The sequence below is a fragment of the Notamacropus eugenii genome, chromosome 3 (assembly GCF_028372415.1).
Source record: "Notamacropus eugenii isolate mMacEug1 chromosome 3, mMacEug1.pri_v2, whole genome shotgun sequence".
NCBI lineage: Eukaryota > Metazoa > Chordata > Mammalia > Diprotodontia > Macropodidae > Notamacropus > Notamacropus eugenii.
In genome coordinates, this window is record NC_092874.1 from 374721990 (window position 1) to 374748804 (window position 26815).

Sequence of the window (26815 nt, forward strand, 5' to 3'; positions counted from 1 at the left end):
CCCCAGGGTGCCAAGAGAAGTGAAAAATCTCCCCCAGGTAGAATTTCTAAGTGATAACAGAGAAAATAGTCATGTACCCAAAAGTCTGATGACAAAGAAAATAAAAATGTCGAAAGTGAAGAGAGAGAAACCTTCCAGGAATATTCTGGAGTAGTCATCTACAAGCTCCAGAGACCTGATTCTTAAACATCATTGTGAACATTTACATCAGAAATTGGCAAATGCCCCTCATGGTAGGGCTTGCTTTGTGGTTTTCTTGAATGTCTGAATTTAAGAAAATGATGAAGAAAATGTTGATAGGATGCAGATTAAACTTAAAAGCATGTCATTATATTTTTTTTGGAATTAAACATTTACCAGCCCATCCTTGCAAGTCTTAGTAAACAGTACAACCTAGAAGAGAATGTACCAGGCACAGTACATCACCTCTAGTAAGTATTGTTCAAGTTGTTGCCTTAATTCTCTAAGCTTAGTGATGTCATTCTCCATATATTTAGTCTCCACTCCCATCCCTCCTTCTCTTTATAATAGCCAGAAGAATTATATTCCATGACAAAGGTCATCTTAAAAACAAGTCACGGAAGGAGCTTCTCTTTCATTGAAGATACTGGTTGACTCATACTTCGAGCCTTTACCTTTAAATCCAGTCCATCAGTTTCTTTAGTCTACTGACTAAAATAATTTTCATTCCTATTCTTATAGATACATTTTCAGAAAAAATAGTGGGTAATTTACTTTTTTAAAATAAGGTTTAGTGATCTTTTGCTTTTTTATAGCACAATCATTAATATATCCCCCCAGTACCATCTGAGCTTTCTTTTGCAACAACAGTTAAGTAGAGTAACCACAGCAATGACCTTGTCTGGTAGTATAAGCATCATTCATTCAAATGCAGTATTCAGTAAGAACCTACTGTGTGCTGAGCATTTTACAATTATTATCTCATCTGATCCTCACACTAACCCTGGGAGTAGATGCTGTTATTGTCCATATTTTAGAGTTGAGGAAATGGAGGAAATCCGAGGTTGTGACTTGGCCCAGGTTACATAGCTACTCAGGCCTTCCTTACTCCAGGCTGTATCTGCTGTACCACATAACTGCCCTAGCTTCTAAGCCCCACTCCCCTGTTTTCTGTATACTCTAAAAATGCTTCTTTTGTGCTCTTTTCTTCTTCCTTTTTGTTTTTGCATCTCTAGCATCCCTGCCAACTCCTCCCCAGTAACACACACTAATTAAGTCCTTCGTTGTAATAAATAATATCACAAAGAAAGCAAATCCACCCCATGTCTGTGTCCTTACTCTGCTCCTCAAGACTTCTGCCTCTTTGTCATGAGAGAATTCCCCACCTTTCTGCTGGGAAAAAAAAAGAAGAGGAGTTACTTCCTCCTCTCTTCTCCCAAGCCAAGGTTGGTGTTTCATTGCAGTAACTGAACTGATTTTGCATAGTGTTGTGGTTCTTCTTACTTCATACCACATTCATTTCTTAACATAACTTCAAGAGGGGGAGATGATTCCTGGATTATGAACTTGGTAGAAACAGGAGATGATGATGCATTCAAGCTCTGTAATAACAATTTGATTACCTATTGTACCACGAAACCCAACAATGGCAGCTTCCAAGACTGGAAGGAAAATACATCATCTCTTATGAGGATCTAATTGTCGCAATTCAGCCTCAGACACTTGGTAGCTGGGTGATCCTGGCAAGTCACTTAATGCTCTTTGCCTTGGTTTCCTCACTGTAAAATGAGCTAGAGAAGGAAATAACAAACCACTGCAGTATCTTGGCCGAGAAAACCCAAAATGGGGTGATGATGAGTCAGACTGAACAACTGAACAGCGAAAACATTTTAAGAGTTTTGCAAAGCAAGGATTACCTAATACAACTTCATTTTATTCTGGCAGGCTGTGACAGAGACACATTCTCAAAGGGAGTCAACAAAAAAAAAAAAATGCCTGTTTCTGAGACACTCAGTGATTTGCCTGGCTCCCTGCCCAATGTCACTCTTCACATCTGGAGCCACTTAATCCCCTATCTGTAGCTCAGCCCCACCCAGTTGGATCTGGGACCCATTCAACTCCAGAGACAGGTGAAGCATATAACTCCACAGTTCAATTTGGTATCAAGGACATTTTCGACTGTGAACTCATGTTTCAGGTTTTGGCTTAGTTTGTTTTATTTGTTTCCAGGTCCCTGATTGGATGATGAATTAGAAAATGAAGAACTAAGAAGCAAAGGGTAGAGGCCTGAAATCCCTCCCCCATTCACTCTGAAGACATTCTTCCTTCCAACCTAAAGGCCCTTGGCAGTGCTATGAAACTGGAAAACATTTGGTGAACAAAAGATGCTGTTATCATTGCCTCTGTAATAATTATTAATAATAAAACAAGGGCGGTCCACCTATGTCATGGCAGAGACAGCCCGGCCAGTACTCAGCTGTCCCATTAAATTCCAGCATGGCGCAAGGGTGCACCTGCTAATTACTCCCCACACTTGCCTGCCACTGCTTATTAAAAATCACAGATAAATGGAGCTTTAGAGATTATTAAGGTCAAACCCTCTCATTTTACAAATTAGGAAACTTGCCACCCAGAAAGGTCAGGAGTTGGAGCCAGAGTTACATAGCTAGTGAGTAGAAGAGTCAGGATAAAAACCTAAGCCTCCAAACATTTTATAAATTAGGAAACTTGACATCCAGAAAGGTCAGGAGTTGCAGCCAGAGTTACACAGCTAGTTAGTAGAAGAGTCAGGACAAAAGCCTAAGCCTCCAAACATCTAGTCTAGAGTTATTGTCACTAAAGATTTCTGGTCTGTTACATTCATCGCTACAGAATGGAAGCTACCTTTACTTCTCCGAAGTGGATTTAAGAATTGGTTGTGACAACTGCCTCCAATTTCTTACATACTTCCCTCTTTTTCTTTCTCCGTGAAACTTAGACACAAATGAGACTCGTGAGAATCACAATTCTCAAAGGCTTGAGGAATTAGAGGGAGGGGAAGTCTCTTATAGAACCAGACCTCAGGTTTGGTATTATAGTGATATAACTTCAACAGAGATCAACCATGACCCCAGTAAAGCTCTACATGGTGAAAATTCATGCTTTGAACAACAATTAAAAAAAAAAAACGAAGAGTGAAATTTTTGTGACAGGAATAGATTACAGCCCTTCTCAAAGAGCTTGGCATGGGCCTGGTCCCTTGCTAAGGACTCATATGCACAAATCAGAAACCCCTGAACAGTATCTAGGACTGGGATGGTACCAAAGAAAATTAGCCAGAGTGTCATTAGAGATGAACTCTCTCAAAGGACAATCTTCCTTTCTCCTCCTCCCATTCCAATAGGTTATAAGAGAGCTATGAGGGGCTCCAATTCTCTGGTGTATTTTGGGATTTTGTCAACTTCTCCCTTGGACTTCCATTGAGAGAAGGAAAAAAATATATTTCTTTTCCCCTTCAGGGTCAATGCCTGCTATGATCACAAAGCTCCTGGAAAATGTGCTTGCCTAAGAGAGCCTGAGCCTAGACCTCAAGTCTCTTCAAAGCATTTCTTGTGCTTGGTCTTTCTTCCCTGAACACAGGTCTACAACCTGCAGCAGAGATGGAAGCTGCCAGCCTTGACTTTGGGAGTTCACAAGTTCTTGGGTTCCTGAGTTGCTTCTGGCTATCTGGTAGAATGCAATTCCTGCAACAGCACTGCTTCCTAGAGAAGACAACCATTGATAGGTCCATCCTGAACCTGAATGGATCAAAGAGCCAATGCCTGCCTTGCCAGTAAGTCTGGACCTTTTGAATTGCTCTGACAGCGCAGGCCTGAGATGAAGTGAAAGGTCTTCAGCAGTACCACATAGGTCCCACCACTTTGGGGGAGATAATAATGATGTTGGAGTGCTATTGTTTTATTCCATCTTTCTATATTTTATTTTATTATGCCTTAATAATATGCTTATTATGTTTTTGTTTTTTTTTTATTTTAAGAGGCAACTGAGTAGACAAAACACTGGGACCTAGAGTCAGGCAGACCTGAGTTCAAATACAGCCTCAAGCATTTCCTAGTTGTGCAACCCTGACCAAGTCACTTAACTGCTGTTTGCTTCAGTTTCCTCATTTGTAAAATAGCACCTACTTCCCAGGGTGATTGTAAAGATAAAAAAAGACAATATCTGCTAAGTATATTACAAACTTTAAAGTAATATACAAATAGTAGCTATTATTATTATTACTATATATAAGCATATATCAATATGTGCTTGTGAGTCTTTTGTGTTCTAAGCATTTCTTTGGTGGTGGAAGATACAACTGTATGATCCTTGAAATCCATTTTATATGCTGAATTGTGTGCATCCTTCACTGCCAAAGAAGACCATGCTATCAGAGAAATGATGACATGACTTGCACTTGACTTTGTTTTGAGTGAGGGAGGGCTGTGCAAGGTCACCAGGTTCACTTTTTCCTCCTGAGTCATCTGGATTCAGTGATGGGATATTTCTCAGGCTGACTGGAGATGACCCAGGGTGCACTGGGAGACCTTGGCCTAAAGGAGCCAAAGTCTTTGTAGTTACTCACTTAGGGTGAGGCAACGCCCATTCATTGCATAGGGGGAGGGGAGGGGAGGAGAAGGGAGGGGAGGGAGGGAGCCAGTAAAACCCAAGTCAACTGGGCATCTTTGGCCATCCAAATTTACCTTCCTTTGGAGAGAATAAGGAAGGGGAGAGGGAGGCAGACAAGAGAGGAGGAGTTGAGTTACCCAGCTAGCTAGGTCTCCATTCAGTCAGCTGCATCTACTCACAAGGTTGTGTTCGTCCTTCGTTGCTGAAGAAGATCATGCCATCAGAGAAATGATGACGTGACTTGCACTTGACTTTGTTTTGAGTGAGGGAGGGCTGTACAGGTTGCCAGCCTCACTTCTCCTCCCTATACTGAACAATTTTTCTAAAAAGGACCTCATTAATCCCTTTTCAGGAGACCCTAGACACAAACCATATCCAATTTTTGTTTCTGGGAAGCACTCTTACCTGGCTCCATAGGTCACATTTTGATTACTTAAGACTGCACAAAAACAGATCATTTAACTTTATTTTTGACTTAGATGTGTTATTTCTTCTATGTGGGGAAGACTGACTTCATAGGAAAACATGCTCCACTGATGCTGCCAGGCAACTGCTCTAGAACATATAGTCTTTAAAAAGTTGCCTGGGCTACAAAGACACAAATGGCTTATCCATAGTCACACAGTTAGTATTAGTCAGATGCAGGATGTGAACATGTCTTCTGGATACCAAGGTTATTTTGTTGTTGTTTTGCCCAAACTTGTGATTTCAACAGTGTAGGGAGTGTCCCGATGATGAATCTCCCTGTGCCAGTGCAAATCTGAAATGGTTCTGCAACCAGGTGCTGGGAAGCCCTGATAAGTTCAGTGACTTGCCCAGGATAACACAGTCAGTATGCATCAGAGGCTGAACTGAACACAAGTGGTCCTGCCCCCAGGCCTCTACCCACTACACCATACTGCCTCTCATATTTGTCAATAAGTTAAGTGGTTAAGTACCACTGATTATTGTCTGAGTAATCTCAAAAATTGTATTCTCCATATATCAAATGAAAGTGACAGTATTTTTCTCAAAGAGAGGTTTAAAGGTAGTTTTTAAAGTATTCATATGGTGGAAGAAAGGGGAATATTTCTCAATCTTATACCTGAAACTATGTCCTCTAATAGTGACTGGTACTGAAGCCCCTCTTCTTATCCCCATCCCCATCTATAATAGGCCCAGCCTCATCCCATACTTCTGAGTCAATCCTGGTGGAAGTGAGATGGGGGAGAATAAGGGAGGCAAGAAGAGGAAAAAATAAGACACGAGAAGGGTAGAGCTCTAAGAGCCATGTACTTCGGAAGCTCTTTGGCTCAGCATTAGGTCTTGCTCTGATTCTGATCTGACCTTGACAACAGCCCTCCCCTCACCCCAATTTCCCCCAGCCTGAGTTCAAATCACACAACTGAGACTTGCTAATTATGTGCCCTTAAGCATGTCACTTAACTTCAGTTAACTGAGAACCTCAGTTTCTTCATCTGTGAAATGGGGATAATAATATACGATCTCTTAGGGCAGTTGTGAGGAAAGTGCTTTGAAAACCTGACTTAGAAAACTGACAGGTCAGCACTTCTTACACTCATTGACTTGGCAGGCAGCCAGGCCTCCCCACTTCTGACCGGATTACTCTGTTCAGAACTACTGGGTTCAGAGGCTTCCCACCACTGGACAAATGAAGCATACATACGGGCTTGTGTAGATTCAATTTAAGGCCTCTAGATGGCTGTAACACAAAGCACCTTTCTCTGCCCATCCTCCAACCCAGCACCCTCTTGGATCCTAGGATTCTGTGCCCAAAACTGGAAGTTTAATCCAGATAGGATCTGTTTGGCTTTACTACTCTAATTTATCACAGTAGAGGACCTCTAGTGTTAGTATTTCTGGGGGATGGAGTGGGGAGAATTGTTAGGGAAGTAGGGGAGTAGTAATAGTGATACCCCAAAAAAAGAAAAGAAGGAAAAGAGAGTCAATGAATCATTAAAAATATACACAGAAGATAGCAGAAGGGAGTTCATGTTGGAGACACAGACAAGGCGTGTGATATTAGAACTAAGATGCTAAATTTGAAATATGTAAAAAATGATAATAACAGCTAACATTAATACAGTGCTTTAAAGTTTGCAAAATGTTTTACAAATATTACCTCATTTAATCACCACCATACTGAGAAGTAGGTGTTATAATTATCTCCATTTTACAGATGAGGAAACTGAGGCAGACAGACGCTAAATAACTTACCCAGTCTCATACACTAATAAGTGCCTGAGATCAGATTTAAACTCATTTTCCTGACTCCAAGTCAATACTCTCTCCACTGTGCCACTTAGCCACTTAAAATAAAAGCTATATATCATAGAGATTCATGCCTTCTTGTGAAATCCTTTTTTATTGGGAAATATTTATGTTTGTTGATGCTTGTCATATTACAAAACACAAAATTTAAATTAAATAAAAATGAGCAAATTATGAATTCTGATTAAGGCTTGGAGTAATAGAAAAATTATTGTGATTTTCATCTGTTGAAATAGTAAATGTAAATAGTTACTAAGCAAGTTTGATTAGTTGTAATGTCTTATGCATAAGAGCTTAATAAATGCTTGTTATTTGAAAATTCAGATCAATGTAATATCAATTTGTGATTCCAGGGGACCAAGAATGAAGAAGAATTCTATCTACTTCCTGACAGAGAATTGACAAAATCTATCAAGAAGGTGGTACAAATGCTACTCCCATTTGCAGATGAGGAAACTGAGGATCAAAAGGTGAAATGATATGTCCAAGGTCACACAATTAAGTATGTAAGAAAAGGTATGAAGCTCAGTCTTCTTGACTATAACTCCAAGGCTCTATCCACTATCACATGCTTTCTAGGAAAACATCTCTTATAAATATAAATTTAGTTAATTTAAAGGATTATTTTCAGTATGATTATAAAATGTCTCAAAATTCTAATAATCTGAAAATGATGAGCAAATTGAAAATTAGCTTGATTCAATTTATACTTAATTTTATTCTCTATGAACTTCAGAGAAAAGAGTCTTTGTCTTTTTCTTTTAAATTAATAGTTGCAAGAATTGGGAGAAAGAAAAAAATCTTGCCTTAACTTTCTACTCATATTTCCTTATTCCAAGGTACAAATGACCAGTTTCACCTGCTATTAACTGAGCATAACCACTAACTGTTATTTTTACAAATACTTTGATTTGATTTTATATACGCATGTGTGTATATGTATATATTCTTCCATTGTAAGACATTTTATAATATAATTTTTCCCCAATTACATGTAAAGACAATTTTAAACATTAATTTTTTAAAGTTTTTGAATTCCACATTTTCTTCCTTTCCCTCACCTCCCCCCTCCCTGAGACAGAAAGCAATTTTATGTAGATTATACATGTGCAATCATGTAAAATATACTTCCATATTAGTCATATGTAGCAAAGATCTTAAAAGGTTCAGAAAAAGTTCAATAAAAGCAACTGACATTGACTGAGAGAATATGTGTCATTCCCCAAGTTAGTTTCCAGTCATTCTAAGGAATATCTGGTCACTGGATTCAGATGGCTCTGGAGGAGAAGTGAGGCTGGTGACCTGCACAGACCTCCCTCACTCAAAACAAAGTCAAGTGCAAGTCATGTCACCATTTCTCTGATGGCACGGTCTTCTTCAGCAGCGAAGGACGAACACGATGACAAGTTTGCCCCCTCTCCAAAAAAGAAGAAAGGTACTTTTTTCTCATCTCTTCTTTAGGGTCCAGATTGGCCATTATGAATACAAAGTGTTCATTGTCATTCTTCATTCACCTTGCTGTAGTAACTGCGTATATTATCTTCCTAGTTTGCTTGCTTTACTCTGCACCAGTTATAAGGTTTGCCATGCTTCTCTGCAATTTTCATATTCATCATGTACTAAAGTGCAGAAATATTCAGTCATATTCCACAGTCACCACTGATTTATCACAGTTTGTTTAGTCCATCCACAATCAATGAACACCTATTTTCTTTCAATTTTTTTGCCACCAGCACAAAAATTACTGTGATATATGTGTGTGTGGTGTGTATATGTATAAAGATAGACAGATAGATAGATAGATAGATAGATAGATAGATAGATAGATAGATAGATAGACAGATGATAGAGAGATAGATATGTATGTATGTTTATATGACCATCCTTTTTATCTTTAACTATAAGCAATGAAATCTTTGGGTCAATGGGTGTGGGACATTTTAGGTTGTTGTTATTAATTTTATTTTATTTTTTTATTTTTAGGGGAATCCCAAATGGCTTTCTGGAATTATTGAACCAAACAACAACCTGGCCAACAGCATAGCCCTGTACCTGTCTTCCCAAGGCACCATCCACTTTGATTATTTCCATCTTTGGCAATCTTTGTTGGGTGTGAGGTGATATTTCAGTTTTTTTTTAATAATTAATTTATTTGTTTTCAGTTTTCAACAATCACTTCCATAAGTTTTAAATTTTCTCCCCCTCCCTCCCCAAGACAGCATGCAATCTTTTATAGATTCTTATACATTCTTATTGAACACATTTTCACACTGTCATATTGCATAGAAGAGTAGAGTTATTTTAAGTTTACATTCTATGATTATTAGTTATTTGGACTAATCTTTCATATGGTTGTTGGTTTTGAACACTCTCATTTTGAAGTAAAAGAAAAAGAGGTTCAGAAAGAGTAAATGCTTGCCCAAAATTAGGATGTGAAAGTATACAACACCAAGTCTTCTGGTGTCTTATGAACATTAAGAATTAATATTATAGGGGGGTGGAGCCAAGATGGCGGAGTAGAAAGACGCACATACACATAGCTCCGAACCCACAACCCATAGAACAACTACAAAGAAGTAACTCACGGCGAATTCTGTACCCAGAGGCCACAGAACATTGGAGCAAGGGAGATTTCTGTTCCAGAGAGACCTGCAAACCTATCACAAAAGGTCCTTCGCGCGGCGGACTGGGCGCCGGGACTGGGAGCTGAGTACAGCCCTGCCGCGGCCACGGCACCAAGAGGAACAGATCTGAGTGGGCTTCAGGGACGGGATCTCCAGCGGCCACACAAGTCCCTCCACCCACAGGTGACGGGGGTCGCTGAGAGAGTCTCTTTGGTGGGTCGAGGGGGGAGTGGGGTGCCCCCACGGCTCGGGCCCCCTCAGGAGACAGAAGCTGAGGGGCAGCGGCAGACCGGGGCTCCCCAAGCAGGCAGGAGCCTGGATCCATTGTTGAAGGTCTGTGCATAAACTCCCTGAGGGAACTGAGCCTGAGAGGCGGCCCTGCCCCAACCTGAGCATCTGAACTTAATCTCACACTGAATAGCAGCCCTGCCCCTGCCCAAAGCCCTGAGGCTGGAAGCAGCATTTGAATCTCAGAACCCAAACGCTGGCTGGGAGGATCAGGAGGCGAGGTGGGTGTGAGGAAAATATTCAGAGGTCAAGTCACTGGCTGGGAAAATGCCCAGAAAAGGGAAAAGAAATAAGACTATAGAAGGTTACTTTCTTGGTGAACAGGCATCTCCTCCCTTTCTTTCTGATGAGGAAGAACAATGCTTACCATCAGGCAAAGACACAGAAATCAAGGCTTCTGTGTCTCAGCCCACCCAATGGGCTCAGGCCATGGAAGAGCTCAAAAAGAATTTTGAAAATCAAGTTAGAGAGGTGGAGGAAAAGCTGGGAAGAGAAATGAGAGACATGAAGTCAAAGCATAAACAGCAAATCAGCTCCCTGCTAAAGGAGACACAAAAAAATGTTGAAGAAAATAACACCTTGAAAACTAGCCTAACTCAATTGGCAAAAGAGGTTCAAAAAGCCAATGAAGAGAAGAATGCTTTCAAAAGCAGAATTAGCCAAATGGAAAAGGAGATTCAAAAGCTCACTGAAGAAAATAGTTCTTTCAAAATTATAATGGCACAGATGGAGGCTAAGGACTATATGAGAAAGCAAGAAATCACAGAACAAAGCCAGAAGAATGGAAAAATGGAAGATAATGTGAAATATCTCATTGGAAAAACAACTGACCTGGAAAATAGATCCAGGAGAGACAATTTAAAAATTATGGGACTACCTGAAAGCCATGATCAAAAAAAGAGCCTAGACATCATCTTTCATGAAATTATCAAGGAAAACTGCCCCAAGATTCTAGAACCAGAGGGCAAAATAAATACTCAAGGAATCCACAGAACACCGCCTGAAAGAGATCCAAAAAGAGAAACTCCTAGGAACATTGTGGCCAAATTCCAGAGTTCCCAGGTCAAGGAGAAAATATTGCAAGCAGCTAGAAAGAAACAATTCAAGTACTGTGGAAATACAATCAGGATAACACAAGATCTAGCAGCTTCTACATTAAGGGATCGAAGGGCATGGAATAGGATATTCCAGAAGTCAAAGGAACTAGGACTAAAACCAAGAATCACCTACCCAGCAAAACTGAGTATAATACTTTAGGGGAAAAATTGGTCTTTCAATGAAATAGAGGATTTTCAAACATTCTTGATGAAAAGACCAGAGCTGAAAAGAAAATTTGACTTCCAAACACAAGAATGAAGAGAACCAGGAAAAGGTGAACAGCAAGGAGAAGTCATAAGGGACTTACTAAAGTTGAACTGTTTACATTCCTACATGGAAAGACAATATTTGTAACTCTTGAAACATTTCAGTATCTGGGTACTGGGTGGGATTACACACACACACATGCACACACACAGACATACATAGAGACAGAATGCACAGAGTGAATTGAAGAGGATGGGATCATATCTTAAAAAAAAATGAAATCAAGCAGTGAGAGAGAAATACATTGGGAGGAGAAAGGGAGAAATTGAATGGGGCAAATTATCTCTCATAAAAGAGGCAAGCAAAAGACTCATTAGTGGAGGGATAAAGAGGCGAGGTGAGAGAAAAACATGAAGTCTACTCTCATCACATTCCACTAAAGGAAAGAATAAAATGCACACTCATTTTGGTATGAAATACAGGAAAGTGGGGGATAAGGGGATAAGGAGGGTGGGGGGATGATAGAAGGGAGGGCATGGGGAGGAGAGTGCAATTTGAGGTCGACATTCATGGGGAGGGATAGGATCAAAAGAGAATAGAAGTAACGGGGGACAGGATAGGAGGGAGGGAAATATAGTTAGTCCTATACAACACAACTATTATGGAAGTCATTTGCAAAACTACACAGATTTGACCTATATTGAATTGCTTGCCTTCCAAAGGGAAGGGGTGGAGAGGGAGGGAGGTAAAGAAGTTGGAACTCAAAGTGTTAGGATCAACTGTCGAGTAATGTTCTTGCCACTAGAAAATAAGAAATACAGGTAAAGGGGTATAGAAAGCTATCTGGCCCTACAGGACAAAAGAGAAGACAGAGACAAGGGCAGAGAGGGACAATAGAAGAGAGAGCAGATTGGTCATAGGGGCAATTAGAATGCTTGGTGTTTGGGGGGGGGAGGGGATAAAAGGGGAGAAAATTTGTAACCCAAAATTTTGTGAAAATGAATGTTAAAAGTTAAAAAAAAAAAAAAAAGAATTAATATTATAACAGTGTCCTGTAGTGGAGCTCCCTACTTATGTGAGTAAGCTATTTTTAAGTAGACAGCTGCCACAGAATTGTTTGAAACCCTTAGAAGAAACTAATAAAAGTTATCTGAAGAAAAAAAAGATTGCCCTAACCCCAACACAAGGATTTTTTCTCACCCTTTCCCTCATCACTGGTCTTGACTGAAGCTAGTGGCCTTGATTAATGTAAAAGGAACTCAGTTGCTTCTACCCATCCAGGAACTGGTGGAAACTGTCCAGGACTCTAAGCCCAAACATCCCAAGAATAGCAGAGCCTCAGATCACTGGCACTGATTACAGTTTAGCCATTGCTGAGGTCAACAACTCACGTACCCATGACCACCAACACCAATTATGAACAAACTGCAGCACCCCATGGAATGCCGGCTCTGTTTCCAGCCTTGTTCCAAAGCCATAGTCTAAGGAAGCAACCCCTTATAGAGACAAGACCTGACAACTTCCTTTAGGCTGTTGTCCTACTTTCTCAACAGTCCCATAACTAAACACACAGAAAAGAAAGTTCTCACCGCCAAAATCTTTGGCACTGTCAGATAGTGTAATATCAGAAGCCAGGATGGTTTTATTAATGGAAAAACATTAAAGACAATGCATTGCCATCTACTCTCCCTTTGCACCCTAAAGACCACCAGAAGATTCCAGTTGACTTGATGCTGAAACCTCCAAAGTATTATCTCCCTCTTTAGAAGCTGAGCACCTTGAGAGCAGGGGTTGTTTATTTGCATCTTCAGCGCTTAGTACAGTTTTTCTGCACACTCTAAATGCTTAATACTTTATCATTCATTCATTGATACCTGGTCTCTGTCAAATTCTTACCTAGTCTTTAAATACCAATTCAAATCCTAAGCCTTCCCTGCTATCCTCTATTGGAGATGACACTTTCCCCTTCTGATTTCCATATGGTATTATTTTACACCTTTCTAATCCACTTGCCACATAATCTTATTACACTTAATAAGCTTCTTGTCCCTATGTTAGACTGTAAACTCCATGAGAGTAGAGACTAGGTCTTAGGTAAAATCTTTGAATTTGAAAGTTTAAAGGAACCCTTGATGAAAGGACCAAGGCAGCAAAGCATGGTGCATAAAGAACCTGGGCTCAAGTCTTGTTTTTGACACATAGTGGCTGTGTATCTCTGGGCAACTCACAGTGCTCTTGGCAATTAAGATTGTAAATTGCAAAGAAGGTGCTGGCTGACATTGGTAGATGGAGGTCTCTCATCCAGGAGTTCCCTATATCATATCTTTATATGTATGTGTATGTGTGATGTGTCTGTATGTTTACTGAAGGCCCCATTGTGATACAGGGGTGACTCCAGGTTGTGGAAAAGAGAGAAGGGAGGGAAAAAGGAGGAGAGAAATAGAAAGAATGGAGAGAAAGAAGAGAGAGAGAGCTGCCTTTGTAATCAGGCAGGCCTGGCTTCAAATTCTATTTCTGACATATACTAGTTGTGTAATCCTGGGCAAGTAACAGTCTTGATGTGCACCAGGTAACTCAGAACTATAAATTGAAGACAAGTTGGGATATCCCTTTGGAAACCACACAAGACATCCTCAGTAACAATAACAAACTCCTTTGCTGAGCATACCTCTTCCTATTTTGTGCCTTCCTTGATAATAATAAAAGGTCATCAAACTGTTAGACCTTTTAAGAAATCTTGTATGAATTCATCACACACTTGGGAGTCACCTTGGTGGAGGACAGTCTTTGGTTCTCCTTTGCTTAATCAAATGCTTTTTTAAAAATAGTTAAATAATATACACCATGGGATCTTGTATATTTTGTACCTTTCAATCAGCTGTGTAATGATCAAGATAAAGTTTGCTGAATGCAGCTAAAGACCAGCCCTGGAGTCAGGAGGACCTGAGTTTAAATATGGCCTCAGACACTTATTAGCTATGTGACCCTGGGCAACTCATTTAACCCCGATTACCTTTTTCAGAAAAAGATGTAGTCTGCTGTAGAATATTATTGTAAATGCTTGTCTATTCTCTTCTCATACCTTGATCAAGGGATAAAAACTGTGACTTCATTAGTATTGGGAATTCTTGAGTAAAGAAACTCCCTTAGGAAGAAACCAGTGCAGGTAAGAACCTTCTTTGAAATTTATAAATTCAGATCACCAAGAAGTTGACTCATCTGTATCATGCAGCCAATATGTATCAAGCCAGAATTTAAACTTGTCTTCCTGGATTCAAGGCCAACTCTCTAGCCATTAAGCCACAATGCCTCAAGAAACAACTAAAATATAACAAAATGAAAGTCTTGGTATGAGGTAAAGGAAGTTTTGAAAGAACCATAGCCAAAGTTCGAGTCATTTGATGGTCAGGAAAGATTTGCTAATCTAAGAAAGATTTGAACTTAAAGACCTCTGAAACCTATGACTCTGTCTGTTTTGGTCAAATAGGCGTCAAAAACAGGCTGTTATCAGAGGAGGAGCACAAAGGTTAGTGTCACATGTGTTGTATCAAGACTTGGCCAATAAAACATGTCTTTTCAAGTTCTTTGAGGGAAATGCTGAAAAAGCACTTTGTTACTTTGTAATCAACACTTCTAGAATGTGATACTATCTGAACCAAAAAGTATCGCAGATTATTTTTTAAAGTTAACAGCTCTGAAAAAAATATGAAGCTTCAAGCTTTGTTTTCACAGTGTATCTACCAAATCAATTTGACTAGTGCTCTGAGTTCCTTGAAATTAGAAAAATATATTTATATGGGATCGTAGATTTGGAACAAGAGACTTTAGAAGGTATCTACAGTCACTTCAGTTTAAAAGGGGAAACTGAGACCCAGTGAGATTAATTGATTTGGCCAAGATTATACAAGTAGTCCATGACTAGTCTAGGATTTGAATTCAAGTCCTCTCATTGAATTCAGCTCTTTTATATACTTTATGATAGTGTATTAGTTGCAACCTTCTATCTAGGAAGGAAGGAAACAAGCACTTATCAAATGCCTGTTATATGCCAGACATTGTTCTAAATATTCTCACAAATATTATCTCTTTGACCTTCACAATAACTTTGGGAGGAAGATACTATTGTTCCACTTTTACAGTTGAGGAAATTGAGGCATACAGAGGAGTCTACCTCAAGACACTTCTCTCCACCTCAGGTTACATAGCTAGTAACATAGTAAGTCTCTGAAACTAAATTTGAACTCGGGTCTTCCTGACTCCAAGCCCAGTGCACTATCCTTGACAGGTCTCCTAGCTGTTGGGGTTCAGAACTATGGAGATATATCACAAGAAATAATTTTTCTTGACTTTATTAAGGCCAACATATATGGAGAACTTTTAACTTTTTGAGAATTCCTATAACCATAAAGGGTTAAACATCTTAAACTTTATAACTGTGTGTTGACATTCCTTCTAAACAATGTCTTGTTATCCTTCTTATCTCTAAGTATTTTTTTACCACTCTGTCCCCTATTTTCTCCTACAACTCTCTTGAACTTATTGTCTAACCCTATAATTCATTAATTTCCTTTTTCTTTTCTTTTCTTTCTTTCTCTTTCTTTTTAAGGACTAGGTCTCCCCATCTCCACCAGACTGGAGGTGAAGGAGTTATTCAAAGCCCAATAATAGATCAGTACGGAGCTTTAAAGTTTTTATCTCCTTTTCATTTCTACCTGGAATCACTGGCCCCTCCTTAAACAACCAGGCATCCTCCCCACCACCAGGAGAACTAAGTTCACAAATGTGATTGACCTCTCAGACTTCCAGAACTCCAGAGTTCAAGAAGTAAATCAGCCTCCAACCTCCATTTGGCTGAGACTGCAGGGCATGACTGCTACCTTTGATTTTATTCATTTATTCATTAATTCATTCACTGAAGGAACATTGAATGTTCAAGATGCATGTGGCACTAGACGGAGAAGAATTAAGAAATAATGACTATTAAATCTGAGCCTTCTCTTCCAAGAGCTATGTAGGAAGACAAGATGGGCATAACATGTGTAATCAGAATGTACCCCACTCCTTCAAGCATTCTCAGAACTGCCCTATTTCCTTCTAGATAGTGGTGGCTAAGTATAGGAGAATTAGAATAGATGCTTTGGAACAAAAAAACTTCCTCCTATTGGTCACTTATCCCTTTGTTAACAATTAGAGAGGGATTATTTCATTTTAAAGAGAAAGTTTCTGATTCACTCTTCCTTTGACAAGATTAGGTGGTTCTCCCTCTCATTAGACTTCCCATGAGAGAGTAAGGGACCTACAGGGTCTACAGGGACCTAAGGAAGTCAAAGGATATGTCCTTCATGGAACAACCTAAGACTCAACTTCAGAGCCCTACCTGACCCTTTTGTTTTATATTCCTCCTCCGAACATAGGTGACCAAATAATGATTTCAAGATGGACACATTTCAGTCTTGGAAGCAGTCTTCTATGTTTGAGGGATTGGAAGTCCTGGGTCCTTTGGTTAGAGCTAATTGTCAGCAAGGGGAGATTCTGCAGCAGAAAAGATCACTACTGACATCAAGAAGCTCACTCCCTGGCCTGAATTGTTAGAAGACTTGGATCTGGAAAGGATGGCTTAGACAGTGAAGAGTTCTAGGTATGACGTAAAATGCCTTTTCATCAGAGCTACAAACTGCATTATTTCCTGATATTTCAATAATCTACCTAAACATGAACCAAAACCTAAACCTAAGTAATTTTTCCTCATAGCAGCTTGTGGCATCGTGGATAGAATTCTGAGACTGGAGTCAGCAAAGCTTTATTTCAAATATGGCCTCAGATACCAGCTGTGTGATCTTGGTCACTTACCTGCTGTTTGCTTCAGTTTCCTCAAATGTAAAATGGGGATCAAAGTACCACCTACCTCGTAGAGTTGTTGGGAGGATCAAATGGAGATCATATTTGTAAAAAGCACTTAACACAGTGCCTAGCACATATTAGGCATTATATAAATGTGTATTCTCTTCCCATCTCTTCTGCTATGGGCTCTAGGATAGAAGTATTAAGGGCCACAGAATGAGAGAAAATCCTCTGACCCCTCTCATTAGAGGCCTCGCTCTTTTCCGAAATACTGAACTCAGTTACCAAGTTCATGAGTCAAGAACAGTTAAAGTCCCTTAGCGGATAGGGAGATGGTACCCGCAGCATCTTATAGAGTCCCCAATTGAGAGAGACAATAACTTCTACAGAACCCACGAGGAGGGAGAGTGACTGACCAAGTGGAAATGAAACTGGACTTTGAAGGATGGGGAAGATCTGGATACAGAGCAAGGAAAGGGCATTGCTAACAAGGAGAACATAATCTTGAATAGAAATTGTGTCAAGAATGAGCTTGCTGTCACACTAATACATTATTGGTGCAACTGTGAAGTGGTACAACGATTTTAGAAAGCAATTTGGAATTAAGTAAATAAAGTGACTAAAATGCCCACAACCCTTTGAACCAGAGACTCCATTACTGTGCTTATACCCCATTGACTGTGTTTGTCCTTCATTGCTGAAGAAGACCATGCCATCAGAGAAATGATGACATGACTTGCACTTGACTTTGTTTTGAGTGAGTGAGGCCTGAGCAGGTCACCTGCCTCACTTCTCCTCCAGAGCCATCTGAATCCAGTGACCAGTTATTCAGCAGGATGACAGGAGATGACCCAGGATGCACTGGGAGACCTTAGGCCCTTTAGGCCAAGGTCTTTGCAGGTATTCAGTTAGGGTGAGGCAATGCCCACTCATTTAATAAGCCTGTTTAAGAAGTAGCCAGGGAGTGGCCCCTTTAATGGGAACAAGAAAAAGAAAGACATCAGGCTGGTTGAGAAACAGCAACAGTTACTATAAATAATCACCTTAGGCAGGGGTTCATTAGCATCCCAATTTCAGAGTGCAGTAGGTTTAAGGTTTTGGGAGAGGATGGAACAGGAGAAAGAGGGGAGGGGAGGGGAGTGGAGAGGAGGAGCCAGTAAAACCCAAGTCAACTGGGCATCTTTTGGCCATCCAAATTTACCTTCCTTAGGAGAGAAGGAAGGGGAGGGGGAGGCAGACAGGAGAGGAGGAGTTAAGTTACCCAGCTAACTAGGTCTCCATTCAGCCAGCTGCGTCTACTCACAGGATTGTGTTTGCCCTTCGTTGCTGAAGAAGACGATACCATCAGAGAAATGAGGACATGACTTGCACTTGACTTTGTGCTTATGCCCCAAGGAAACCATTGATAGGGGGGTGGGGGCAGAAGCCCCCATGTACTCCAAAATATTTATTGCAGCATTTTTTGTGATAGCTAAGAATGGGAAATAAAGCAGATGCTCATCAATTGGGGAATGGCTAAACTTGTGGTATGTGAATATAATGAAATATTATATTGTGTGTGCTATAAGAAATGATGCATATGATGAATATACAGAAGCGTGGAAAGATCTATATGAGTTGATGCAGAGTGAAGCAGTTAGGTGGTGCAATAGATAGAGTGCTGGACCTGGAGTCAGGAAGGCTCATCTTTGTGAGTTCAAATCTGACCTCAGACACTTAACTAGTTATGTGACCCTGGGTAAGTCATTTAACCCTGTTTGCCTCAGTTTCCTCATCTTTGAAATGAGCTGGAGCAGGAAATGGCAAACCACTGCAGTATCTTGGCGAAGAAAACCCCAAATGGGGTCATATCGAACGAGAACAAAAGAAATAACCATAACAACATAAATGGAAAAACGAGCAACACATCAAAAAGTCAAAAGTAAATGTAACAAAAGTATAAAGATCAAGTGAGATTAGAACAAAATGATACAAAAAGACAGCCCAACCTGCCCCTTAGTGGAGATAGAGATAGACATGTTACATATTGTAGATGTTTTCAGATTTGTCAGTTAATTGATCAGTTGTGTTGATTTTTTTCCCCTCTCAAAAAAAAAGTACAAATATTTGTCATATGACATGGCTCTTGGGGAGAGAACTGGGAGAGATACATGGGATGCTATGGTGATGTAAGAAACAGAAAACATCAATAAAAATTAATAGTAATTAAAAAAAAAAAGAATGAACCTGGTGTTCTATAGGGGTATGGGGATATAGACAGCATGCTGGCAATGAAGGATTCATGTTAGGGAAGCAGCAAGGGATAGAAGGTAGGGTAGGCAGATTGCAGTCAGATCACAGAGATACTCTAATGTCACTCTGAAGAACGTATATATTATGTTTGCCAATGTAAAAAGTTGGGGAGGGGTGCCAAGGAGTCTGGGGGGTGGAGAGAAGGTTAAACAGTAGAGTGAAGATTCTTGATCCTTTTGTGTATTTTATCACATCCTACTACATCCCCATAGGATTTCTCCAACCCTCGTCTCCATTTCTACAGCCAATGTTCCAGTCCAAGATCTAACCTCTTGGCTAGTTATTGTTCTACTGCAACAGAAAATTTTATGCTAGCCTTTCCATTTCTAACTTATTCATTTCTGTCTGCCCTAGGCAGGGCAATATAGCCATCCTCAGCATTGTCATCATGATGAAGTTATAGACTGTCACTGGAGTTAAAGACTATGTCACTCCCCTTCTCAGAATTGCCTAGCACATAAAAATGCTAAGTCTAGATTGTGACCTTCAAAGTTAAATGTCACTTTGCCTAAGAGTTCTAGTGCCCAACCCATGCTCTCTGCTCTAATTGTTCTATCTTGAGGCTTTCTGTAAATGCCTTTCCAATTGGGTCCTAATCATTTCTCCTTCCTCCTTCAAATCAAATCAACAAATATTTACTGTTTGCCTACTATACTGCATGCAACATTGTGCCAAGTTCCTTCAATAATGTTCTAAATTTATCTCCTCCATGACTCCTCTTGGAACAATCCCTAGCTGGCTCATCATTCTAATATTCTCTTCTCCCTTGCCTTTACCTTTACCCTAGACTTTTAGCTCTTACACACACAAATTCTGTGCAGCTAAAGGTAGTTGTGTGTCTTCATTCATTCATCTTTATGTGCATTTTTTTCAAGTTCAAGGCTTCAGAGGTAAGGGAAGAACTGCTGAAGTAATTTCCTTCCTCCTCTCAGATCCCCTATCTCTAGCCTCAATCATCCATACCCCACAAAGGTTCCATGTGCTGATAATCAAGTGAACCTCAAAAATATTTTTTTTAATACCTGTGATGTGAAAGCCCCTGGAAATATAAAGAAACAGCATGATATTTGGGAAAGAGGATTAGTTCTAAGTCAGAGAACCTGTATTGAAACCCCTGCCTCTGACACTCACTGCTTGTGAGCAAGTCACTTAAACTTCATGGGTCTTAGTTTCCTCTTCTGTAAAATGAGGGGAATTGGACTAGATGAACACAGAGGTGGCTTCTAGTTCTAGAGCTATGATTCTATGACATATCATTGGTTTGTCCTTAAGATCTTACAATCTAGTTGGGAAATTAGACTCTGAAAGTTATCAGACACTGTCTGAGCTGGGGAAACCTACAAAGATAGGTGCCAAACCCTAAAATCAAGGAAGGCATTTCTACAGTGCTCAGAATGCTCAAACACTATCTATGCCTATCCCACAAACGTTAAGCCAGTTAGGAGAATGAGAAGCACTGAATAGGCAGGAGAATGTTCCATTAAAGGCAACTAGGTGGTGGTAAGAATGTCAGATTTGAAGACAGAGACAAACGCCACCACAAACATTTATTAGTTGTATGACTCTGGAAAAGCCATTAACCCCAAGCTCCATTTTCTCATCTGTAAAATGAGTATAATAATAGCAAACATCTTGTAATACTGCTGTAAGGATCAAATGAGGTATGTATAGCACTTTTGTTAACCTTAAAATGCTATATAAAGTTTAGCTCTTATTATAAGGAGGAAGATAAGAGGTAGTGATGGGGAGAGATCTGTGACAGGCAATGAAATTGACTAGCACAAGAAGAGTTATATAGATGGTGCTTTAGATAATTTTTTGCCTACTCAGGAAAAAACTGAATGAGATTAAAGCCATCTAAAAGGGACCCAGAATGTTTTTTTTATCTCATTCCACCGCACTCCAAGCCCTGTATGGTATTTTAGTGAAGGCAATGACATATCTTCTACTTTCTTTATTACTTGCCTTAGATCTAGTGGATGTTCGATAATTATTATACAGTGGCTGTGATACATTTTATAAACTTTTATAAAATTATTATAAAATAATAAATATATAACATACATAAATATATAACATACAAATATACTATAAAATTTTATAAAGTCCATTAGTGTGGATGTTCCCATATTCAAAAGAAGTGAGTTCATCAGCAGGTATTTATTTCAAGCCAGAAAGATTCTAGACACCAAAGTGGAAACATCCCCTATGCTGTGGAAATGAGGTGGAGAAGGCTACTGTACCTGAGAGAAGAGATTCAAAACTACTTAATAAAAGTAATTCATGACTACTATTTTCCAAATTATAGCTCTTTTCCCACTGAATATTCCTTTACAAAGACCAGAAGTAGAAACACATCTTTTTCCACCTGGTGTTATACTTGTCTCCAAAAAATTCTAAGTTCAAAAGAAAAAAATGATCAACTTATTGTATAGAAATACTTGACAATGAAATAACAATATTGTTCGTAGAAATAGAATTTCAGGTACTAGCCAGTTCTGCTTCTCAGTTGTTTTAAAACAAGAAACACCTTGTTCTGGCACTGTTTCCCATATATAAACAAGATGATTTCGGTCATTTTAATCTATGTCAAATCATTTCAGGTCCATTTATTCAACAGTCTCACATTACTGCATGAAGACATTTCAATTACATTCCTATTAACAGCAAGAAAGGCAATTCACTGAATAATATAATTTTTAAAGAAACTACTAGAAATAGTACAATTATGCCAGTGTTAAAAATGTGAATTTTAACTTCCTTTTTTTTAATCTGAAGAACAATCATAAAAAGACCACGGATTAAAACCAAGTTATTAATTACAACTCAAAAACAAGAGGGAAAGCTTTTCTACTTTACTTTACTATAAACAACAATTGCACACACACACAAATTTAATGAGAGAAAGAGAATAATCAATTTTAGTGAGAACAGGAACTTTTCTCTTTAGGGAAAAATTACTTACCCTCTTCATTCCCTCAGTTGGAACAGAACCTTCCCTTTGCCTTCAGCCACTGAGTGTTAGGCTGAAGTTTCCATGCTCAGCACAATCAGATAAAATAATACTTGAGGTAACAATTGATGGAAACAGAGCTGCAAATTTCCATGTGCTTAATCTAGAAGGGAGAAATTGCAATGAACCTTAGTCCATGGAGTGAAACCCTTTTAAACCTGCAGAGGTGATTTCACTTTTGTAACCAGAAACGTGTGACTAAGTATCTGGCAGGGAAATGATTAACAATTGTGTCGTGATTACAGACAATAGATTCAAAGTTCCAGCTACAGAAAATCAGTGTGAGTGAACTGTATAAATATTATTTTAGGCTTCACCTACATCTTTGCTATATCCATGGCCACCTATAGAGCCATGTTTTCAGGATGACAAAGTAATCAGCCTTCTGTGTTATGGATTGAAAAATGAAAATCATTTTCTCATAAATTCCCTCCTGTTTAATAAAAGAGTATTAGTAACAAACTTCAGATATTTATTCAAGGGACTTCATGGTGATGTCCTTCACTTTCACCCTAAAAGCAAGATTTGATCATCTTACTACCATTCCTATTTTCCAAAGGATTAAGTTTGCTTTTGAAATAATACACAAATATTTCTAAACTTATGTTGCTGCTGCTTAATGAGACACTCCATCTCTCAACTCTGAGTATCTTCACTAGCTCTTCTGGAATGTTCTCTTTCCTCATCTCTGCCTCCTGTCTCCCCTGGTTTCCTTCAAGTCCCAGCTAAAATCTTACCTTCAGCAAAAAGCCTTTACTATCTTCTCTAATGCTAGTGCCTTTCTGCTGAGATTATCTCTTATTTACATACACACACACACACATAAATACATACACACATATATACATATCTACATATAGACATGAGAGATATCTGTATCTATCTTTGTGTGTGTGTGTGTGTTGTTCAGTATATAAGATAGATGGTGCAGGCCTGAAGTCAGTAAGGCTCATCTTTCTGAGTTCTAATCTGGCCTCAGATATTTGTTAGCTGTGTAATACTGGGCAAGTCATTTAGCCCTGTTTGCCTCAGTTTCCTCATCTGTAAAATGAGTTGGAGAAGGAAATGGCCAACCACTCCAGTATCTTTGTCAAGAAAACCCCAAATGGGACCATGAAGGTTGCACATGATTGAAAATTGACTGAACAACACGCATTCTCTCTCTCTGTAAAGATATATATGTGTGTATAAACACACATATATATACATATAGCCATATAGATAGATATATCCCTCATATCGATATTCATCTATCTTATTGTTACACAGTAGTTTGCATGTTGTCTCCCGTATCAGAGGACAGAGCTGGACTTTCTTTGTATCTTTGACACTGGCACATAGTAGGTGTTTGTTGATTTGACTTGACTTCTTAGAGACTTTACATTCCTCTAACCTCAGTATTCCCTGTACAGCCCCTACCAATGTTTAAAAAATTGAATCCTATGATAAAACAAAACAAAACAAAACAAGACAGTTCTAAGCGTTCCTCAGTCAAATAGAATAAACAGTGGCATAGCACTAACTAGTAGGAGTACAAGCTCAGTCAATCAATCAACCAAGAAACCTTTATAAGTGCCTATTATGTGTGAAGGATACTTTTTTTTTTAAAGCAGCATATGGCAGATTCATGGTTTCATATATAATCTTTTTTCTGTCAATTTTACGCATGGAAATATTTGTGTTTGTTGATAACTATCAAATTAACTAAACTACCTAAATAAAATTAAAAAAATTAGATCAAGAGGATAACCCCAAAAATGAAGCTTTAGAAGGAAAAAACATTTTTAAGATACCTGAAATTTAATCTTGCTGTTACCAGAGTTATGCATAGCAGCTAGAATATGAAAAGTACTTGATTATCTCAAAAGTGAACAGCTAAAATTCAACAAGTTGGGAAAATGTATTCCACACCTCATTCCCTCCCTCCTTCCTTCCTTCCTTCCTTTCTTCCTTCCTTCCTTTCTTCTTCCCTTCCTTCCTTTCCTTTCCTTTCCTTTTCTTTTCTCTTTCTTTCTTTTTTAAATACTGAGAGCTCTTTGGATAACTGTCTATACAATACATGGAGAAGTTTCAAAAACCTTGGAGGGCTCTGTGGACACAGTTCGCCATTACGGGCCCATACTATGGTGTTCCACTCCACCATCAGGACAAAAAGAATGGTGCATTTCAGAATGTCAAAGAGAATCTGAGGATTCCAAGTCTGGCCTTCTAAATATAGAACCTGCTGCTCTATGTACTGCTAGAAAGTTATTGTGGTTGATTATGTTTACAATCTCAGGAATTTCACTCTCCTCGTAGCAAATGAGTTGCCTAGTTATACTTCCAGGCCTTTTCTGCCTTTGTCTTTCTACTGATTTCCTTGACTTTTTTTTTTTTATAAGCACTATACTGTAGCGTTTATTCATTCTACCAGAGGAAGAACTGGTTCCCTTATTTCAGCATTGTAAACTAATTCACAATAAGTTGGCCAGATTTCTCTTCATACTCTAATATGTTCTTTCTTTAAAAAAAGGAAGGAAGAAAAGAGAAAAAAAGAGAAATATGCTTTTGTAATTTTCTTACTCATTTTAAACAAATACAAAATGAGAAAAAAGAACATTTTCATGTACATAACAGAATATAAGAAAAGATTCAATATAAGTAAATTTCCATTTCAAGAAAACCTATATAGCAAATACATATTATATAAAAATATATAATAAGTAATAAATTATTTTCAAAGCAACTCAGCTTTTCTTTACTTCTTGTAAATTATCTTTTGTTCTGTGCTGTGCACTTTTTACTTTGTTCTCCCCTCCACCCTAAAGAAGGCTGCAATTAAATGTGGATATCTATAAACATACATATATATATGTATATATATATATATATATATACACACACACACACACATCTACATTCATATACCTATATGTAAGACCATACTATGCATATTTCCACTTGTCATAGCTTTCTCTGGAGGTGGATAGCATATGCCTTCATAGGTTCAAATCTTTCCATGTTTTTCTAAATCAACCAGCTCATCATTGCCTACAGTCCAGCTGTATTCCAACATGATCACATCCTATCTGAGAGATTATTCATCAAAGTTTCCACCCCCCCCCAATTTTCTGCATTCCTTCTATTCTTTTTTTAATTAATTTATTTATTTTTAGTTTTCAACATTCATTTCCACAAGATTTTGAGTTCCAAATTTTCTCCTCATCTCTCCCCTTCCCCCACTCCAAGACACCATCCATTCTGATTACACTCTTCCCCCAATCTGCCCTCCCTTCCATCACACCCCTCCCTTCCCTTATCCTTATTTTCTCTCTTTTCTTGTAGGGCAAGATAGATTTCTATACTCCATTACCTGTATTTCTCATTTCCCAGTTGCATGAAAAAACAATTTTCAACATTCGTTTGTAAAACTTTAAGTTTCATTTTCTCTCCCTTCCTTCTTCCCCACCCGTCCCCACTGAGAAGGCAAGCAATTCAATACAGGTTATACAGGTGAAGTTATGCAAAAGACTTCCATAATAGTCATGTTGTGAAAGACTAACTATATTTCCCTCCATCCTATCCTGCCCCCTATTTATTCTATTCTCTCTTTTGATCTTGTCCCTCCCCAAATATGTTTACTTCTATTTACTCCCTACTCTCATTTGCCCTCCCTTCTATCATCCCTCCATACCCCACTTATCCCCTTGTCCCCTACTTTCCTATAGTGTAAGATAGATTTTCATATCAAATTGAGTGTGCATGCTATTCCCTCCTTAAGCCAAAAGTGATGAGAGTAAGCTTCACTTTTTCCTTCTCACCTCACCCTTTTTCCCCTCCATTGAAAAAAGATTTTTCTTTCCTCTTCTATGAGAGATAATTTGTCCCATTCTATTTCTCCCTTTCTCTCCCAATATATTCCTCTCTCACCCCTTAATTTTAGTTTTTTAGATATCATCCCTTCCTATTCAACTCACCCTGTTCCCTCTCTCTATATGTATATAATCCCTCCAACTATTCAAATACTGAGAAAAGTCTCAAGAGTTACAAATATTATCTTTCCATGTAGGAATGTAAGCAGTTCAACTTTAGTAAATCCCTTATGATTTTTCTTTCCTGTTTACCTTTTTATGCTTCTCTTGATTCTTGTGTTTGAAAGTCAAATTTTCTATTCAACTCTGGTCTTTTCATCAAGAATGCTTGAAAGTCCTCTATTTCATTGAATAACCATTTTTCCCCCTGAAGTATTGTACTCACTTTTGCTGGGTAGGAGATTCTTGGATTAATTCTACTTCCTTTGACTTCTGGAATATCATATTCCATGCCCTTCGATCCTTTACTGTAGAAGCTGCTAGATCTTGTGTTATTCTGATTGTATTTCCATAATACTCAAATTGTTTCTTTCTGGCTACTTGAAATATTTTCTCCTTGACCTGGGAACTCTGGAATTTGGCTACAATATTCCCAGGCATTTTTCTTTACAGAACTCTTTCAGGAGGTGATCAGTGGATTCTTTCAATATTTATTTTACCCTTTTGTTCTACAATATCAGGGCAGTTTTCCTTGATAATTTCATGAAAGATGATGTCTAGGC

At 38.8% G+C, this 26815-nt stretch overlaps 1 protein-coding gene across 1 annotated transcript in view; it reads right to left on the reverse strand.

Moving 5' to 3' along the window:
- The window catches only part of TRPM6 (transient receptor potential cation channel subfamily M member 6), a 230288-nt gene extending 207869 nt beyond the window's left edge, over positions 1 to 22419 (reverse strand). The window contains exon 1 of the mRNA XM_072597466.1: positions 22195 to 22419. Within this exon, the coding sequence (XP_072453567.1) occupies positions 22195 to 22203 (9 nt within the window). The 5' untranslated portion in view covers positions 22204 to 22419. The remainder of the gene's footprint in view (positions 1 to 22194) is intronic.
- Between the last annotated feature and the right edge of the window lie 4396 nt (positions 22420 to 26815).